Below are 19,578 nucleotides of genomic sequence, written 5' to 3'. Positions count from 1 at the left end.
TAAAAGCCAATGAAAACACCAAATTTGAAAAGACAACGCGGCAAAATCTTCTTGTGTTTATTTTTGTTTTTCCTTTCTCGCAAAATAAATTAAAATATTAATTGTGACAAACTTTTGACCAGAATCTACCAAAGTTGAAAAGTCAATGGGGTACTTTTGGTATATTCAAAAAGAAAAAGTTAAACTAAAAAATTTAAACTATTCAGATTTATTATTTACATTTAGAAGGGTATTCACTTAATATTGTAAAATATATCTTGATTTTATTTTTTTGTCTCTGTCAACATTATAATATAGTTTTATATAGTTTTGAGAAAATGATAATGTTTTTATGTTTGAATAAAAATATAAATTTGAAAATCCATAAAAACTTAAAAAAGGATATCGATATTAGAATCAAATTAAATATTTAAAATTTCTCTTTTTTTTCAATTTCTTTACTTTTTTATTATAATTTAATAATGAAGTAATTTATTTTCGGTTTAATAATATAGTTTTTAATAAAAATAATAATTAAGTATTCTCTTAAATGTTAATGATTATCATATTTATATTTTAGATTTTTTATATTTAAAATGAGATATTTATCCTATATTTATTATGTTTATTTGTAGTTAGTTATACAAATTTAAAATGGAGCTTTAATAAGTTGTGTTTACGCACAATTTACTTGTAATTTAAATTTTAAATAATATGAATCAATAAACAGTAATTTATGCGTAAAAATTAGTTTTCAAGAGTTTTTTGTCAAATGTTTTATAATATAGTATGGATAAACGGTTTTTTTAAACGTTCTTTTATGGTAAATGAACCAATAAATAGATTTAGAATTATTTTTGTTGTTAATTGTGTTTGGTCTGGATATATTTATCGATTATTAACTAACTAACATGCATGAAAATAGAAAAAAAGACAAGTCCAAATATATTTGTGTACCGCATTTTTGTCGACGCCTGTATTATTTTGATATTCTAAAGTATAATGACCAATGGTACCTTCATGTCAAGTACATTGGTCAGATATGTTATTCACTTCATAAATCTAACATACAAGGATATTGTAGATGTGTAGCGGAATAGATACAATTTGTAATAAACCAAAAGGGTGTGGTCCGACACGATGCCTATCGTGTAGTGACTTTGGGACCAACATCGAAAATTAAAGGGTGTGGCTCTATGCTATGCCAATCGTGACTATGGTCCAACATAGAAAATCCTGTAATGATGCCATTTCAGATTCTATTTATGCCAATACGCATATGTGAGCTTTTTTGTAACCCCCCTCCCCTCCCCTCCCCTCGCCTCCCCTCCCCTCGAATGTGTGTCTTTTTCCACTTCATGAGCAAATGTAACAGAAGATCCTCCTCACACTTTATATTAGCGTTGATTGATTTTCGTATACAATGATGGTTACTTTTATTTGTTCCCTTGGTTATGGTTTTCTATGGATGTGTCTTGTTGGCTTTTATGAATTGTGTTAAGTGATTTTTTCTCAACTTTTAGGTTTATACAGATTTTATGAAACAACAACAGTTAAATTGTCGTCTATATCAATTTGAGTTCATATCAACTTTTAGGAATGGATGTGGTTCTCATGTTTGCTTGGAAGAGTGAAGATTCCCACTTCTTGGAGATCTTCATTTTTTTTGTTCTAACTTATGGAATCGTGTAGACTATTAGCGAATCAAACCACTATTCCACCATCACCATCTAGCAATGACCACAAGCACATCATCACCATCATCTTCGTCTCATTTGCACATCGTTTTTCACTATAAGCATCATGGAGTCTTTATGATTTTACCATGCATATTAGCACCAAAGCGATGAACTACAATCGCTTGAAAGAGAACGAGGTTGTTTGGTAGTTGTTGAATGGTTTGTTGCAAAATGATTAAATGGTTCGAATGAATAAAAGACTCTGTAAGATATAATGCAGAATGAAATATGGTTGTTTGGCAACTATTCAAAATGGATAATCTGAATGATAACAAATTACCATTTTAACCCTATGTATGATTTAGTTCTGAATGAAATTAGTTGTTTGGTAAATATCATAATAAAACAACTATTTTTGCAAAAATAAACTATATGCTCAATACTAATAGTTCAAAACAACATTTCATATCCAAACAAATATAACATTACTTGTTCAAGTTCTACATTAAACAAAAATAAAACAATCAAATTTAACATAATAGTTTTTGAACGATCCTTAATTTGACGCATTTGACAATAACTGATTCGCAATGTGATCACGTAAATTAGCCATGTAGTTATTGTTTTGAGTACCAAAAGACCTTCCATTCATGTCATCTTTCATTTTTTGCACGAAAGCAACTGATTTTGTTTGGTTGTCAATGGAGAACACCATCATCATCAATAATGATTCCATCCCAAGTCCTTTCCCACGTCCTCTCTACCAACAACGATGAATCAAACACTTGAATGAAAAAAAAAAAACATATGATGAAATGCCATTACTAACACGAAGAAGATGATGATACATTTCAATTTGAGAATACTTGAAATGAAGCTACAAGATCAATGTAGAGATCCACAAATAAGAAATGCAGCTTTAATACCTTTTAGGTTCAGCTATAGTTATCTCAATCCAACCATATGTGAAATCATTCCAAATCATTCATATACATACACACACATCACATCACCAACCATGGCTGCAACACAAAGAAAAATAACCACCAAAGCATCAAATTCCTCAAATTTAGTTCATTTTGATTCAAAGAAGTGCTATGAATCAAATGTCTACTCCCTTATGTTATTTTCTTTTGTATACTATGACTCCATTCGAGTCTACACAACTCAAAAGCTTATGAACAAATCTAATATCTTACATAAACATGGAGGGAGGTTTGACATTTGACCTTTGTGATTCAAACTTATTATTATCCAAGTCTAAAATCGGGAGTCATAAGCATTAATTAACATTTTCATCAACAAATTTGTTTATTTGTAGTATTTCCAATGCATTTATGAATCTTTTTCTCCAAAATTTCATAGCACAGTTGCTTCGTTTTGAGTTGGTGTTAAGTCACTGCTTTGTCTAAGAAATTAAAGAATTTTGATTACGTAGTTCACAGGACATAGCTACGTATTTTCCATTTATACAATTATAAAGTAAAAAAAATATGAACTTCATGATGTCTGAAAGAGGATGATGTGACTTCAATTTATATGCAATCGTATTATAAGCTTGGTACTAATTAAGCATGTTTCATACTTGTTATTTGGATTACATGGTAGAAAGCTCATCCCAATCTTTGTTTTAAGTAATCCCTACATGTTAAATTGAAAAATCTCCATGAACAACATCAAACTTAAGAAAAACTAAATATTACATACATTATATTTAAGCTACCAATGCTCACCACAACCATCTAAGATAAACTACCTATGGGAATTAGTTTTTAACTTTGAATATTTTGTCACTGAAAGCTTTTATCAAACACTTGGTGTTCATGATAAAAACGGGAACATAATAGTGGCACAATAGGGGTCATGAAAAACGAAGATGAGAGATGTTGAAAGAAAATCTACAGACTTCAAAAAATACCCAAAGTAAATTATACCCAATCACTAACACATTGAAGATCCATCAACATATGAATCATTGTTTCAAAACACCAAAGAGATCACATAAACCATTATTTCAAACCTAGAAATAGATATGGGATTCAGTACCTGCGATTGAAGGGAGAGACCAGAGCAAGAGTAGTGAAAGATAACAGCTGCTAGAGAGATAAGAAGACTAGAGACAAAGATAGCAAGAGATCGGAGAAGAAGAAAATATGCAAATGATAGGAGGAATCGAAGATACCTCGAGCAGGGGTGGAGGCTTATAGAGGCCTTTGGGGGCCAGTGCCCCTACGATTTTTTATCTTTTACGTAGGTAAAACTTAGTCCACTATGTTAAAGATTTATTTTTTTCACTTTTCTTTAAGTATTGCCACCTCGGTTAAAAGGCATGTGTTTTGCTAGTGAGCACGAGAGAAGATGCAACGACGTGAGAAAGAGAGGCCTGAAAGGAGTAGCATTGTTAAGAGGAGTCGTCGATTGAGGGGCAATCAAAGAAAAAAGCGGCCTTTGAATGATTTGGACTGGCCCTAGATGAAAAAAATCGCTCAAAGGTATTTGGCATCATCCAAATGTTATTTTTTTGCCAAACAAGATTCTCCTCTGAGCGAATAGATCTTACCTCTAACTAGCATCATTAAGAAGCAAACAAACAACCTTTATGTCTTAGGATCTTCAATGATGAACTTATGCCAATGAAGAGGTATCACTTGTAGGGGACGACCAATTGCAAATGGGAGCATCTCTCTCGATTCTGACCTTGTCACTTATTCTTGTCCTTTTCCCCTCTTGAGAAAATATAATAAGAAGATATGTTTCACATCTTCTACTGAGACATTTTGGAGAATATGCCTCACGATACGTGTTGCCTCTGTTGATTATAATTTTATGGTTTTATTTTATTGGGTTTTAGAACTTATGTATACTTGAAATGTTCTTACTTCTAAATTATATCACGGGTATATATAGTATAAATTTTTTATTGAAAATGTACTTCAAGTGTTTTTATATTAAAACTTTGATAAATAAATAAGACACACCAAATCAAATAAGACTATAAATCCCACCGACTGGGGTATGGGTGAAGGTAATTAAGGTATACGTAGCTTTTCCTTTATCCCAAGGAGTAGATAAGTTGTTTATGTGAAAACCCCTGGCGATAAATACATGATCAATCGATTTTTTCTAGTTCATATCAATATCTATGTGGTTTGCGGTCTTTGATTCAAGATGTTACAAGCAAGATGTTGCACAATAGAAGTTCTTTAAGTTTATGCTTCGAAGAATATTATCATGTATGATGTAATAACAAGGATTGGGCGGTAAGTTGGACCTTTGATTACTTCACATCCCTTTTTTCAATCCCAAAGAAGAAATTCTAAATTACGAAATATTCATCTTAGTCGCTGTGGGCATATTTGCTCAATTGACACAAATGAACAAATTCAAACTTCAAAAGGATCTTTCTGATTCTCAAATAGCACAATTTTGCAAAGAAATAACCTACTTATTTATCGAGAAGAGACGAAAAACAGAATTGTCTTTCATTCCAAGGCCTAACTACTTCAAAGCTTACAAATAATAGTAACTATAATTAAAAAAAAATTGATAAGTTGTCGTCTGCTTAGGATCTTGTAGGAAGATCATTATAAACAATGATCTTTAAATGCCCATCGAGACAGAGCCGTAAAGGTTTTGGACTATTTGTCACCTAAAAGCCCAGTTTCTAGTCTTTGCATCGTTTTAGCGAGCTCGACTCAAGAACTAGGGAAATGAGAGGCTTGATATTGTCATGCACTTGACATCAGTAATATGAAGTTCTTTTTTTGGTGTAATTGTATCATTCTTGTTAGCCTTCATCATCGATAGATATGACTTGTGTAGTCAGCAGATTAAATGGATGTACCTACTGTATCCACCTATACATATTAGAGGTTTGTATTTCATGTTTTATTTGATTATCTATATTTTTCTCCTTTAAATATGTAAAATTTCAACCTTGTAACATCTGTGGTTTATTTGTTGTATAAATCTCAATATAACTTAACAACTTTTACAAATACAGGGAACAAGTTATCGGATTAAGTAAAACATCTTATATTATATTCCCGACTCCCAACCGAACAATCCATCCCAAATCAATGGTAAAACATAAAAAGTAATTGTAATATTGAAATACTAGAGGGACCATTTATGCATAATCTGATTGTCTGAAGTCTGAACTGGCAATCTAATATATTTTAATATAATTTGTTGCGTGTGTAACGGTTGTAGCTGAGATGAGCCTTCCCAAAAACTAGGTTTCCATCTTCCCGACTTCTTCTCTCTCAGACAAAGAGAGACGGACGGTAAGAAGTCATGCCGACCTTCACCACCATTGCTCTCGAAAACTTACTCGAACATCGAAATTCCGGCAAGAATTCGTCGACTCTGAAGAACCCACAACCGTCTACCAATGAAAACGATGAAGCTACAGAGGAGAAGAGAGCAAAAACGAGTAAGAGATTGAATCACATCTACATATCACCTGCTTTGTACACGACTCCGGAGCCCACTCCGATTTTGGATTATTCTTCATCAGGGTCTCTCTCGTCATCTCCCTATGTGTTTAATCGCAAGGGCCGTGGTGGAGGGAAGTCGGCTAATCGGAGAGTCGATGGGTTTGAGGTTGAGGGAAATGGAAGCCAATCGGTTGGAAATGGAGGTGAGGTGTTGCAAGGTGGAGAAGAGGAGTTGGTGGAGAGTAGTTTGTTTGGTGGAGGTGAAAATGAAAACGGAAACTTTATGGTGGTTGAAGATGAAGGCGAATGTGCGGATGATGATGATGATGATGATGATGGTGAATTTGTAGATCCTCGATGTGATTCGTTTAGTGTTGGTAGTTCAAGCGAACTAAATGATTCTGGGAGGATTGCGAGCATGAGCGTTTTGACGAATCAAATTGGGGAATTTTATGATGCCATTGAAGGTAAATAAAACGTTGTTTCTCTGTTTGTGTTCAACACCATACTTCCCTTTTCTTGTTAATCGCATGATTTCATTATTTGATTAATTTTCTACCAACTTATCAGGAGGTTGATTTTGGGATACAAGTTTTCCTTTATTTGTTTGACCTCTTGTTGATTTCTTGATGTGTGATTTTGAGACTATCATGAAATGTTTTGATGTCGAAACTTTGACTTTATGTTTTTTATTAAATTTGTAACTATCAGATGTGTTTTACATATATCAAGTATGGCGAAGGCTCAAGATCACCTTTAATCTCAAACCCACATCATGCTTGATACTGAGATTGGTCTGGTGCATCTCGTCCTTAACATCTCACACTAAGGGTGGAGATCCCTTCTTACACTTCTCACCTTTAACTTCTCTTTTTACCAGAAGCCAACCCTATTAAGTACTCCTCACCTTAACTTCTCTTTTCACCGGAACAGTACAATACTATATATATATATATAATATATATAGTATTGTATATATAAATGTTTTTCACCACTATTTGTTTTTGCTTTACCACCACGTTAACCACTATAGCAAATCACAGTCCCACCTGTGATTGCAGTTTAGGACTGCAATAACTACTTAGGCCTTAAATAGTAGATTCAAAAATGCAATTCATATTTTGGATAAGTATGAGCTAGTTTGGTATAAAGGCTCTGGGCCTGTTTGTTAGCAGCTTAATGGGACTTAGCTAATTAGATCATCTATACATGACTCTTTGGTAGGGGCTTCATGATATAGAAAATGGCTTATTCAGTATGCTTCTTAAGGGGGAAGAGGGAGCTTTATGCAGAAAGCCAAGTTTACCTGCCCCTCCCGATTAAAAAAACACTCCTTCTATCAATGAGAAAACCCTCCCAAACAAAAATCTTCCAAATCTATACAGACAGATTAATCCATTTCATCCATACAGGACTTACCGCAAAACCAACCAAACAACCCCTTAGTTGAGTAGCTGTTTTTATTTATATTAGATGAATCTCTCAGAAACAGCAGCTAGTTTGTTGAACTAATAAAGTTGTGCTTCTTACCAAGAGGCCTTTGGTCCAATGGTACCAATTACCAAACATGCTCTACAATTTATGTATTGTGAGCTTAAGTTTCTTGGAGACATAGGTGAGTGAATTAATTTGCTACTTTCAGAAAAAAGGAAAAAATAACTATAGTTGTACTTCATGTTTTATCAACTATCGCTACCTAGTTATGTTTTGCTGCCCTTTTATCATGCTTTATGTGCATTGTATCTAGAATATGGATGCAACTTTTCTAGTTTTTTTCTAAGATTCGTGCAATTCTAAACATCGTGGACGACTTCTGGATGCTTTTGTTGTTACTATCATCAAATAGACGTCCAAAAATGATGATGGAATTTAACATTTTCTTTGAAAGTAATATCTAATGTGCATTAGATATTTTTCCTAATCAATTTGATTATCTTAACATTTGAGATCATAGTCGAGATTGTTAGCAGKTGCCAAAGTACTAGTTGTTCTCAGATATCCTATTCCTAGACATGTTATCAGGACCCATGTTTACCTGCAAGGGTCGATTTTTTTGTTTAATTAGTAATCCAACACTTTAAACTTATATATACTTGATGAAATAAAGTTGTTTTCGTTACAGTCTTATCAGCCGATTTCACTACAGAACACAATCGGTACTCGAGGAGTCTATTTCTTGCATTTATTTTCTTGAAGCCCATCTAGGTTTATCATTCTATCATATGCTTTTGTAGCTTGCAGTGAATATTTATAATTGAAGATTAAAGAAAGGAGAAATCCATCAGTTACCAATGAACTTCCATTCGTATATGTGAATTGTGTGTGTCTGTCTGTGAGTGAATACATATATACATATACTGAGCCTAAAGGATTAAGAATTTAAGACATACATGTATGTATGTTTATATATATATGTGTGTGTGTGTGTGTGTGTGTGTGTGATTGAATATACATACACACACATATATATATATATATATATATTTATTTATACACAATTACACACGTAATACAGCCTAGATATACATATGCATACGGCCTGCTGATACATAAACCAAAACAAACCAAACCATACCAAACGAGCCGAGTATATCCCACCCGAAGGTGGGGTGGGGATGTATGCAGCCCGACCTCTACACAAAAGGGTAGAGCGGCTGTGTCCTTGAAGACCCCGGGCCTGTGCAAAGTGTGAGAGAGCAGATATATGTGTTGGCCTTAAGAAATTATCATATTAACGTAGACAATTACTTTGAGTACAATTGCCAACAGAAGTAAATAACAAAATATAGGAAAACTCTATACCAATTGTGTTTATGTTATAAGTAGATTGAAAGGATGTTATTTATTTAGTGGTTGGGTTTTACTTGGCAATCAATTGGGTTCAAACTGATATAAGAATGGTTGTTTATCAAGTAGGAGATTTAAGGTGTTAGTCTTTCTAACTATTTCATTTAGTTATGTATTTTCCCCAAGAGTTATATTTCTAAAAGTTGAATTTTGGAGTGTTCATCTGATTGTGTTTTGTCAAGAAATCCTATGCAAAATCTTATCAATGTCTTGTATGGAACACATTGCTCATATTATCAGTTTTCCTTGCTATAATAATATTTCTATATACGGTTTGAAAGATGGATTCGTATGTTTGAGGATATCTGCTAGTTGGTATGAAGGCTTGATAGAGTTCAAGTAGGTGTTTAAAATGTTCATATTTTTGGACAGATTTCTCCTCGGATGGATCTATGTTGAGTGTCGCTTCTTGTAGCCGCAACATAGAATCAGAGTTGTGTGCCACAAAGCTTAGTCTCCTTGAGGAGATTGAGAAACGAAAGACTGCTGAAAACAATGTTGCTATGATGTGTAGTCGAATTCAGAGAATGGGGAAGCTTCTAGTATGTTCAGAGAATGATAGCAGTTGGTTTGACATTAACGCAATGGAACAGTTGTGTCAACAAGTTATTGTTGGTAGATATGTAGCTGAAGCGGTGGGGAAGGCAGAAGCACAAGTAGAAGCCGAGGTGGCTGCAGAGGTGATCATTGGATCCAAAGATAAAGAGATCTCACGGCTGCGAGACAGGCTACAGTACTACGAGGCAATGATCCATGAAATGTCTCAAAAGAACGTTGAGTCAATGGGTACGTACATATATGTGTTTTTCTTTCTCCAATGGAAATGGGGTCGTTTATTTATATAATGAAATGATAATAAAAAAGTGTGTTGTTTTTTGCAGAGGTGGCACGAAGGCAGCGAGAAAGGAAAAGAGGGGAGAGGAAGTGGTTATGGAGTTGTGTAGGGATGTCGATTGTTATAGGAGCTTCTATCATCGCATACTCGTATGCACCATTGCCACATGTAGAAGCAGAAGCAGAAGCCACTGGTGGTGGTTACTAGTACCAGAACTGTCTCAAATGAAGAAATAATACGACATTGATGAGAGAAAGAGGCTTTACTTACTTTTAAATTGACTGACTGTTGAAAAAAGGAACTCATCTTCACAATTTTGCTTTGCTATTGCTACTGCTACTGGCTGGTTATAGTAGTTAGTTGTTGGTTCTTGGAGAGATGTAGATGAAATGAGGATTTTAGTGAAAATCCTGCACAATGGATATGCTTCAATTATTTGTTTGTATGATTTCTCAAAATATAACAACACTTTCCATCAACCTTCCTTTTTTGTTTGTCTGATGTTACATTTGGCAACTTATGTACTTCAAAATAAAGAGAGAAAAAATTCAAAAGCAGACACCATAACATAATGATACAACAATCCATGTGTTATCAATAATGTATAAACTAGTTTTTTAGCATATGGATGATAAATAACATCTACTACTATGACTGAGTTGTTCCCAATGCAAGATCATGCCAAGTATCTCCTCCATCCACCTGTGCTGCTGCCTCATGATCTGGTAAACAAACAAACAAACAAACAAACATCAATGCACCGTTACATAACTAACTCTTCATTCACACAAGACAAAAATAAAAACACTTATTTGCATTAGATATTGAAAAGGAACTTTGGTGGAAGATTTTTACATTAAAGACTGTGATGTAGAGACAGAGTGTGGCAACACTTGCGATACAAGTCAAGACCGTTTATTCAATTAAGACCGTAAAATGAAATGATCAACAAGTCCTGAATTTATTTGTCTTTTCTAGAAGATCAGACTTTTTTTCAAAGTTTCCTTATTAAGTTCGGTTATTTAGTTGGTATATTATCTTTTGCTCTTATCTCCTTGTCCTAGAAGGTTAGTTATTTCTCCTAAGCAAGTTGGTTTCCTCTATTTTCTTAATTTTCTAGGATTTTGAGGGGTTTGGCTTTGCTTATAAAAACCCTTGTAGGAGGCTTATGATTAAATAAAGATTTCTGAATTTGAGTGTGCTCAATATCCTTTCCACTTATCACAAGTGGTGAGGGACTTTTGTGCCAACCTTATCCTAACTGACCCTTAGGTGTAAGTTAATCCTCAACGACTTCTTGAAAACCTTAACAACCCTTCAACGCAAGAGTTTGGTGTTGCCCCGTATCAGATTGGTACCAGAGCCGGAAACCGGACTGGTGTGCCAACGAGGACGTCGGGCTCCAAAGGGGGTGAATTGTAAGATCCCGCATTGGTTGGGGAGGAGAAAGTTTCCTTATAAAGGACTGGACATCTCCTCTAGCAAACGTGTTTCAAAACCGTGAGTCCAAGTGTGTGGACAAAGTGGACAATATCTGGTACGGTTAGCCTAGAATGTTACAGATGGTATCGCATTGATCTAATGCCTTGTGTGACTTTACCAAATAAACCAACTTATCGTATGGTCCCCAAAGGAACATGAGGAGCTGAAATGACAAGTGGAAGAGCTGTTAGTCAAAGGCATGATCCGAGAAAGCAAATCACCATGTGTCGTCACTGCTTTATTAGTCCCCAAAAAGGATGGAAGTTGGCGAATGTGCGTAGATTCAAGAGCGGTCAATAAAATCACTGTAGACTATTGATTTCCTATACCTCGTTTGGATGACCTATTGGATCAATTATATGGTTCTCAAATCTTCTTAAAAATCAATGTTAGAAGTGGGTACCATCAAATTAGAATACGAGAAGGGGATGAATGGATAACCGCTTTTAAAACAAGGGATGGTTTATATGAATGGTTGGTCACACCATTCGTTATCTAATGCACCTTCTACTTTTATCAGGTTTATGACACATATTCTAAAATCATGTGTCGATTATGTTGTAGTATACTTTGATGACATCCTCATCTCCTATAAATGTATGAAAGAGAATTTGGTCTATTTGAGGAGATTATTTGATGTTCTCAGAGAGCAAAAACTATATGTGAACTTGAAAAAGTGCAGTTTTTGTGTTTTTGTCAAAATAGCGTGGTGTTTCTTGAGTATGTAGTGACAAGCAACGGGATTGAGATTGATCAAGGAAAAGTCGAGGCAATCAACGAGTTTGGCATACCCGCCAGCTTACATGATATAGGAAGTTTCCATGGCCTCGTGTCTTTCTATAGAAGGTTCATAAGAAACTTTAGCATGGCCCCTATTATCGAGTGCCTCAAAGGAGGGAAGTTCATATGGACCAAGACAGCTCAAGAAGCCTTTAAAGCTGTTAAATTGAAAGTAACTCAATATCCTTGTCTGACTCTCCCCAACTTTACTAAGCCTTTTGAAGTGGAAGCGATGCTAGCTTAGTAGGAGTTGGTGCGGTATTAAGCCAAGAAGGGAAGCCCATTGCCTTTTTTAGTGAAAAACTGAATGAGGCCAAACGCAACTATAGCACTTATGACAAAGAATTCTACGTCATCTACGGAACTCTTAACCATTGGAACCAGTACTTGTCATGCAAGCCTTTTATCCTTTACTCCGATCATAAGCATTGAAGTTCATCAACTCACGACAAAAGTTGAATAGAAGACATGTTGTTTAGGTTGAGTTTCTTCAATCTTACAGCTTCACACTCAAGCATAAGGCGGGAAGCTAAAATATAGTGGCTGATGCGTTGAGCCAAAGACACACCATGTTGAGTTCGATGAGTATTCAAGTCACTAGATTTGAAACGGTGAGAGATTTGTATAAGCAGATCTGGAATTTGGAACCATTTGGCAAGAATGCAAAGGAGGACCAAAGGGAGATTATTTGGTGCATGATGGGTATCTTTTCAAAAGAAATACCTTGTGCATTCCTCAAGGCTCTTTAAGACTTAACAATTTTGCAGGAAGTTCATGGGGGCATGTTAGGTGGTCATTTTGGAAGAACCAAAACGTTGGTTTTAGTTTGAGCAAACTTCTTTTGGACGAAGATGGAAAGAGATGTAAACAGGTTTGTGGAGCGGTGCAGCACGTGCATAATGGCCAAAACTCAAGCAAACCGAGCAGGCCTCTACACCCCATCAACGATTCCAATTGCACCATGGCATGAAGTAAGTTTAGATTTTGTTTTAGAGCTGCCAAGGACGCAAAAGCACAAGGATTCCACCATGGTGGTGGTTGACCGTTTTTCAAAGACGTCCCACTTCATACCATACAATAAAACTAACGACGCTTCCAATATTGCTGACTTATATTTCAAAGAGATTGTTAGATTACACGATTTTCCAAGTATGGTAAGTGATAGAAATGTCAAGTTCATGAGCCATTTTTGGAAGACCTTATGGAGGAAGTTGGGAACAACGTTGCTTTTTTCAAGTGCCTATCACCCACAAACTGATGGACAAAACGAGGAAACGAATAGGACACGTGGAAATCTACTTAGAAGCCATGTGAGAAATAATCTACGACAATGGGATTTATTGCTACCCCAACTAGAGTTTGCTTATAACCGGTCGGTTCATCAAACAACAAGCAAGTGTCCATTTGAGTGTGTATATGGTTGCAACCAATTAAACCCATGGACTTAGTCCCAAAAACAATAGTGGAGATGCTGAAATGTTACCCCAGGAGATCAAAAACTTTAATGAAGAAGTGCATGCAAAGATTGAAAAACAAAATACTCAATACGTCAAGCAAGCCAACAAAAAGAAAACATTCGTGGAGTTTCACCCTTGGAGACTTAGTATGGGTTTGTCTAAAGAAAGATCGGTTTCCTCCAGGAAAGATTGGGAAACTGAAACCAAGGATAGATGGGCCTTTCAAAATACTGGAAATAATTGGTGAGAATGCTTATAAAGTGGAGTTACCGGAAGGATATGAAACATTGCCAACCTTCAATGTTAAAGATCTACGACCTTATCATGGAGAAGACTTGAGGACAAGTCTTTTTCCCAACTGTGGGGGATTGATGCAGGTGTAGTAGAGACAGAGTTAGACTTGCGTGCAAATGTGTGTGGCAACACCGCTAGAACACTTGCAACAAAAGTCAAGACCGTTATATTCAATAAAGACCGTTAAAATTAAGTGATCAAGAAGTCCCGAATTTATTTTTGTCTTTTCTAGAAGATTAGATTTTTTTTTAAAGTTTAGTTACAGCGGGCGAACATGCCGGGCTCCGGCTCCGCGCACCTGCTGACACCTTTCGAAGCACTTTCTCCGATTGCCCTAAGGCAAGTAACTGAACTTCAAGCTATTTAGTTGGTTATTATCTTTTGTTCTTATCTCCTTATCCTAGAAGGTTAGTTATTTTTCAAGGTTTCCTAAGCAAGTTGGTTTCATCTAGTTTCCTACTTTTCTAGGATTTTTAGAGGGGTTTGGCTTTGCCTATAAAAGCTTTTTTAAAGCTCTTTTGTAGGAGGCTTATGATTGAATAAAAATTCCTGAAAATGAGTGTACTGAATTTCGTTTTATCACAAGAGGTGAGGGCCTTTTGTGTGGTGTGTCAACCTTATCCTAAGTGACCCTTAGGTGGCGGTTAATCCTCAACGAATTTTTGAAAACCTTAACGACCCTTCAAACGCGAGAGTTTGGTGTTGCCTGTATCAGACTGGCTCATAATTCTTACCTTCTTAATAGAATAGAATAGAATAGAATACCCAGTAGATACGAAATGTCCTATTATGCTATAAGCTTATAAAATAGGCAAATGACGAGTTTATGTAGCCGAATTCTGGGTGGAAATGCTACTCCGAAAGTAGGGTGTTACAGTTTTACTAACTCATGACTCATAACTTAACACATCCATTCATACTCATACAGGCCAGAAATTAGTCTTGACAAAACGCAAGAAATTGAAAGGTCGCAACACCAAGAAGATGTAGTCAACCTCAAGATATATTTTCAGTAAAAATGGAAGTGAATATTTCCAGTAAATAAGACTGGTAGTTTTTATTGGCAGGAGTTAAAACAGTTACGACGAACAGCAATGCTTCTTTAATTCTATCTACTGGATCAAACAATATTTGATATTAGTAACATTAAATATTAAGACTATGCAACATTTTTTTGTCGAAAATTTGGTAAACCTGATGATAATATGAAGATCAGTGAAGGTCGAAGGTAAAATCTAGAAACAATCACTGAAAGTGGATAGAATAGGTGGTATCCATCCAGATTGTGACTTGTGAGTTGGTACGAAGAACATATTCAAAAAGAAAGCATGTGACTGTGTGAGGAAAAGTGAAGATGTCAATGGTGATGTGAACGGAGGACACAACTAAAAGGTGGTGAACCAAGGTCTTGTTATCAGTTCAAGACGAAGGTTGAAGAAAAAAGGGGAGATAACAAGGTGATGATTAGAAGCCAAGTTGTTTGTTAAAAAGAATCCAATGTTACAGTGGTTAAGAGATGCTTGAATCAGTCAAAAGAGGCAACAATGCAAAAATATAAGATCTCGGCACACCCCTTATGTTTCTCAGCCCCAATGCCCCTCACGCCAAGATCCTGAATGGCCACCCTCGCCTCCTCACCCTTCCCAACCCCACCCCCCTCCCTTGTGCCTTAAGTGGTTGTTACCCATTTGGGCTAGGCAGTATCATAAAGATTTTTCCAAAACTTGTTTGCATATATTAGCTGATTAACCTCAAAGATATCCATTTGTCTATTTTAAATTAGTTTGTCCAACCTCGGAGATGGTGTGTAAATGTAGAATAATATTGTTTAGTTGTTCCTTTATGGACTTCATATTCTAATAAGTTTTGAATCCTGAGCACTTACTTGTTCACTTCTATCTAACAGTCCCCAAATCCTTTCAGTTATATTGGCATAGAAAAGTAACTCACAGGTCAAAACAACAAAAAGAATACAACAGAGGGGAATACGACAAGTATAAAATCCCTAATCTTCAAATATCATTATGCAACAAAAAGAAGAGAAGAGTTAATCAGCAGGCTGACATTTATCAATAACGGGATCGTCAAAAATTTCAAAAGAATACATAATACTCAAATAGACACCGGATATCCATTGGAAACAATAGTATTTTATAAGAGGCAGGGTTCTCGTTATTGATATTTATGCTCCATGGGGAGCAAATGAGAAGCGAGTTCTTTGGAAGAACTATTTCTCAAATATGTATTCGTTGTATTCACCATATTTTGGGAAAATATGTTTAACTTTTTTGGTTCATGTACATGTCATACTCCTTAGGGCCCGTTTGTTAGCAGCTTAATGGGACTCGCAACTTATTCAGTCAGCTACATATGACTGTTTAGTAGTGGCTTAATGAAATAGAAAGTGGCTTATCCAATAAGCTTCTAGGGGGTTTTATGCAGAAAACCAAGTTTTTTTTTTCAAAACGGCCCCTCCCAATTAAAGAACATGCTCATTCCATCTATGAAAAAACCTTCCTAATTTATATAGACAGATTAATCCACACAGACAGCTTTATCCATAAAGGATTAATGGATAACCAACCAAATACTGAAATACCTCCTTAGTTCAATCAGATTCATCATGTCTGGTCACGCTCCAGTGGTTAGTTCAATCAGATTCATCATGTCTGGTCATGCTCCAGTGGTCTGCAACTAATTTAGTTGATTGGGCACTATGGCATAGAGGATGCACATTAGTTTAGGACTACACCCCCGTTCGAGTCTAGGTGAAAATAACCATAGGATTCAAACCAAGTGATGTGCTTTGCATGCAGTGGTACGCTAGATTAGGGGTGTAAAGGGTACAAGACAACTCCAAGCTACTCGAGATTGACTCGGTGAAAGCTCGATCAACACTTCGAATCGAAGAAAAGCTCAGCTCGAACTCAACTCAAGATACTAACGAGTCGAGCTACCCAAAACTCGACTCGAAAAGCTCGCGAGATACTCGATTTTTTAATGTATAATTAATTCTAAAGTATATTAGTTGTACAATATAAATTGTAAAAGATAATATCAAAAGAAAAATGTCATCTACTTTTAGATATTTGAACAAAAATTTTACATTTTTTTAATATAAAAACTAATAAATTACCTTTTTATTAAAATCATGATTAAGAAAAGACCACAAAAACTATAAAAGTATTGGTGAAGTTGTCCCACATTGGAAGAGAGATAGTAAAGAAAGTTTGAAGAGGTGTTATAAAAAGATTGGGAGGTGAAGGGAGTTTGTAACTTTGTCTTTTTATGATGAAGCTTGAGGTGCATCCCTTGAGTTTTATAAAGTTTTAAGAGAACACCTTTAATCTTATAGTTTCTACGAAAAGACCCTAAAATTTCATAAATCTCAACTGGTGAGCTTGATTCAAGTTCAAGTTTGAGCTTGAGTCGAGTTTGAGATTGGTTTGAGCTTCAAACGAGTTAGAGTTGAGTTTAGTTTTTAACTGCTAGCAAGTTTTCAGGTCGAGTTTGAGCTTGAGAAATGGCTATCGAGTTCGATTCAAGTATATCGACACTCGAGCTCGACTTGCATCATTTACACCCTTACGCTAGATATACAATTTTATAATGTCGAGCGTTTTTGTTTTAATAAGTAGCATATTAAAACAGCATTTTGTTGTCAAGGAGCCACCTAAATTATCAACCCATATTTACAAGAAGTCCGAGCAAATATGGTGTAATAATAGGGGAATCATACAACTCGGTTCTTCTCTTCCAGATCTAGTGGAAGGATGGTACTAAATATATAAATCCTATCTTAACTAGACATGCTTATTCAGTTATTCGGGCATTACAAATATATCAAATCATACCCAAAAATACGACAGAAAGGTGTAAATATATCGAAATTGAAGTTGTTAACATACTGGAATCTTCTGCATCATCATTACGAGGGACGAGTGCTGGGGGTAATGCAAGATCTGTTAAAAAAGTGTATCAACCGATTAATTTATGCATATATTAATGTAGAACTTACAAGAAGAGAAGAGAAAAAAAGGTAAAATACCGTCGTCAGGGAGAGTATCTCTCATCCATTCCTCATCTACGACATCGATTAAAATCCCTAGGGTTAACTCTTCTGCCATTCTTGGGCTCTCTCCTTACTTCAACCAGATCATTTGCAGGAACAAAAAAGATGAAATTTGTTTCAACATATGCATCATAATTAAGAATCAAAAAAGTGGAAGGGGGTCTTACAGTGAGTTGGTGATGGATGAAGATCGAAAACACAGAGATCTATAATCGTTTGCGATTTACGGATTAAAAGTGAGTCTAACGAGGCAAATTTTCAGGATCATGGTGGGCGGACTTTGTTAAAGTAAAATGTACGGTGAGAAAAGAAACCATGCCTTTGCAAAAAGACCAACTTTTCAAAATTAAAAAGATTTGCCCTTCTTTTGGAAAATTTTCATTAAAATGAATCAAATTTGGGCACATTCCTATTTTGTGGAACCAATTTTGGAACATACTTATATATATTTAAAGGTCTAGTTTACTTGATAACTCGCTAATGATGATATGGCTAAGAGAGTAAGGGGCTATTTGGCAGTTGCTAAATGGTTTGATGCAAAATGGTTTAATGATCAGAATGATTAAGAGGCTCTGAATGATATAGTGCGGAATGAAATATGGTTGTTTGGTAACTGTTCTAACTGGATAGTCTAAATGACAACAAAATACCATTTTAACCCTCTGTATGATTTAGTTCTAAATGAAATATAGTTGTTTGGTAAATATCTGAATAGAACAATTCCATACCTAGTCCAAACAAATTCATACTAAATATGACATCATATACAACTCTGTTCATGGAAAACAAGAGTAATGATCTTGTCAAAGTCTTGATTAAAAAGATGATTGTTTGGAAGCAAACAGAGAGCATGAGCAAGAACAGTTTATGTGCAAAACCAAAACCCATGAAGTATGCCAGTATGATGATTATGTCGGCAATGGCATAGCAACTAATCTGCCAAACTTTTAAATAAGAAAATTCCAAACATGACTTCATCTACACAAGCAAAAACCAAGAAACTCCTCTAGTCCTTCCAATTATACTTTACCATAAACAAACAAACATATATATATATATGGACAAACAGAGAAATCAAGCTGAGATAAGAATCTCTAGAGATCTTTCCTCTCCACTTACTCGTAACAGGCTTTCCCTCTGTAGAAGACTTCTTCCGAATGGCATAATTGGGAGATTGATTCCTCGACTTATCCAATAATATGGATTGGTTGATTGGTTTTGATTTCAATTATGCAATTTGATTATGCTTTCGTTATTAATATATTTGGGATTGGCTTGATTTGTATTGTGCTTGCTTAGGGATAATATGGATTTTACATAGTTCTATGACAACAACTCTAATAGTATAAGAAGAAAAATCATTCAACTCCCCTACAAAAATCTAATTTTTGACAAACCACCAATGAAGATTATAACTTCGGTTCAAAAGGTTCAACAAAATACAATTGAATTGCTGCCAAATCATAAAGCTCATACTCTTATCTCTCCAATTTAGCATATTAGACAAGAACATCTAATCCAGAATTCTCAAATTGGGCAGCCATATAGTCAAATCAATACAGCCGTAAAAACCCCAAATAGGAGACCAAACACACAGAAAGTGTTGAGTTCCATTCTATAGCCTATGCTGTTATATCGGTCAGAATACGAAATATCGGTCAGGACCGATATTCGATATATCGGTTATATCGGTGATATATCGGTGATATATCGG

At 35.4% G+C, this 19,578-nt stretch overlaps 2 protein-coding genes across 2 annotated transcripts in view; one reads left to right on the top strand and one right to left on the bottom strand.

Annotated features, from left to right (window-relative positions):
- The first annotated feature begins 5,854 nt into the window (after window positions 1–5,854).
- LOC112508135 lies at window positions 5,855–10,258 on the top strand. Its single transcript, XM_025112917.1, has 3 exons — window positions 5,855–6,564; window positions 9,317–9,730; window positions 9,826–10,258. Exons 1-3 carry the CDS (start codon window positions 5,955–5,957, stop codon window positions 9,984–9,986), a joined length of 1,185 nt encoding a protein of 394 aa, XP_024968685.1. The 5' UTR covers window positions 5,855–5,954; the 3' UTR covers window positions 9,987–10,258.
- Window positions 10,253–19,578, bottom strand: part of LOC112508136 (anaphase-promoting complex subunit 13) — an 11,412-nt gene continuing 2,086 nt past the window's right edge. Inside the window, exons 2-4 of the mRNA XM_025112918.1 lie at window positions 17,841–17,937; window positions 17,701–17,754; window positions 10,253–10,501 (exon numbers count right to left, since the gene is read on the bottom strand). Of these exons, the coding sequence (XP_024968686.1) occupies window positions 10,428–10,501; window positions 17,701–17,754; window positions 17,841–17,919 (207 nt within the window). The 5' untranslated portion in view covers window positions 17,920–17,937 and the 3' untranslated portion in view covers window positions 10,253–10,427. The remainder of the gene's footprint in view (window positions 10,502–17,700; window positions 17,755–17,840; window positions 17,938–19,578) is intronic.

This window comes from Cynara cardunculus, assembly GCF_001531365.2.
Source record: "Cynara cardunculus var. scolymus isolate 2C chromosome LG 2, CcrdV1, whole genome shotgun sequence".
Classification (NCBI taxonomy): Eukaryota; Viridiplantae; Streptophyta; class Magnoliopsida; order Asterales; family Asteraceae; genus Cynara; species Cynara cardunculus.
Note: the sequence above shows the minus strand (reverse complement) of the source record. Positions and strands in the feature narration are given on the sequence as shown.

Excerpts from the sequence above, each read along its gene's own strand:
- LOC112508135 (XM_025112917.1), top strand. The coding sequence starts at position 5,955 with ATGCCGACCTTCACCACCATTGCTCTCGAAAACTTACTCGAACATCGA. Across the intron at positions 6,565-9,316 it reads ATTTTATGATGCCATTGAAG|ATTTCTCCTCGGATGGATCT; the intron begins GTAAATAAAACG and ends ATTTTTGGACAG. Across the intron at positions 9,731-9,825 it reads AAAGAACGTTGAGTCAATGG|AGGTGGCACGAAGGCAGCGA; the intron begins GTACGTACATAT and ends TGTTTTTTGCAG.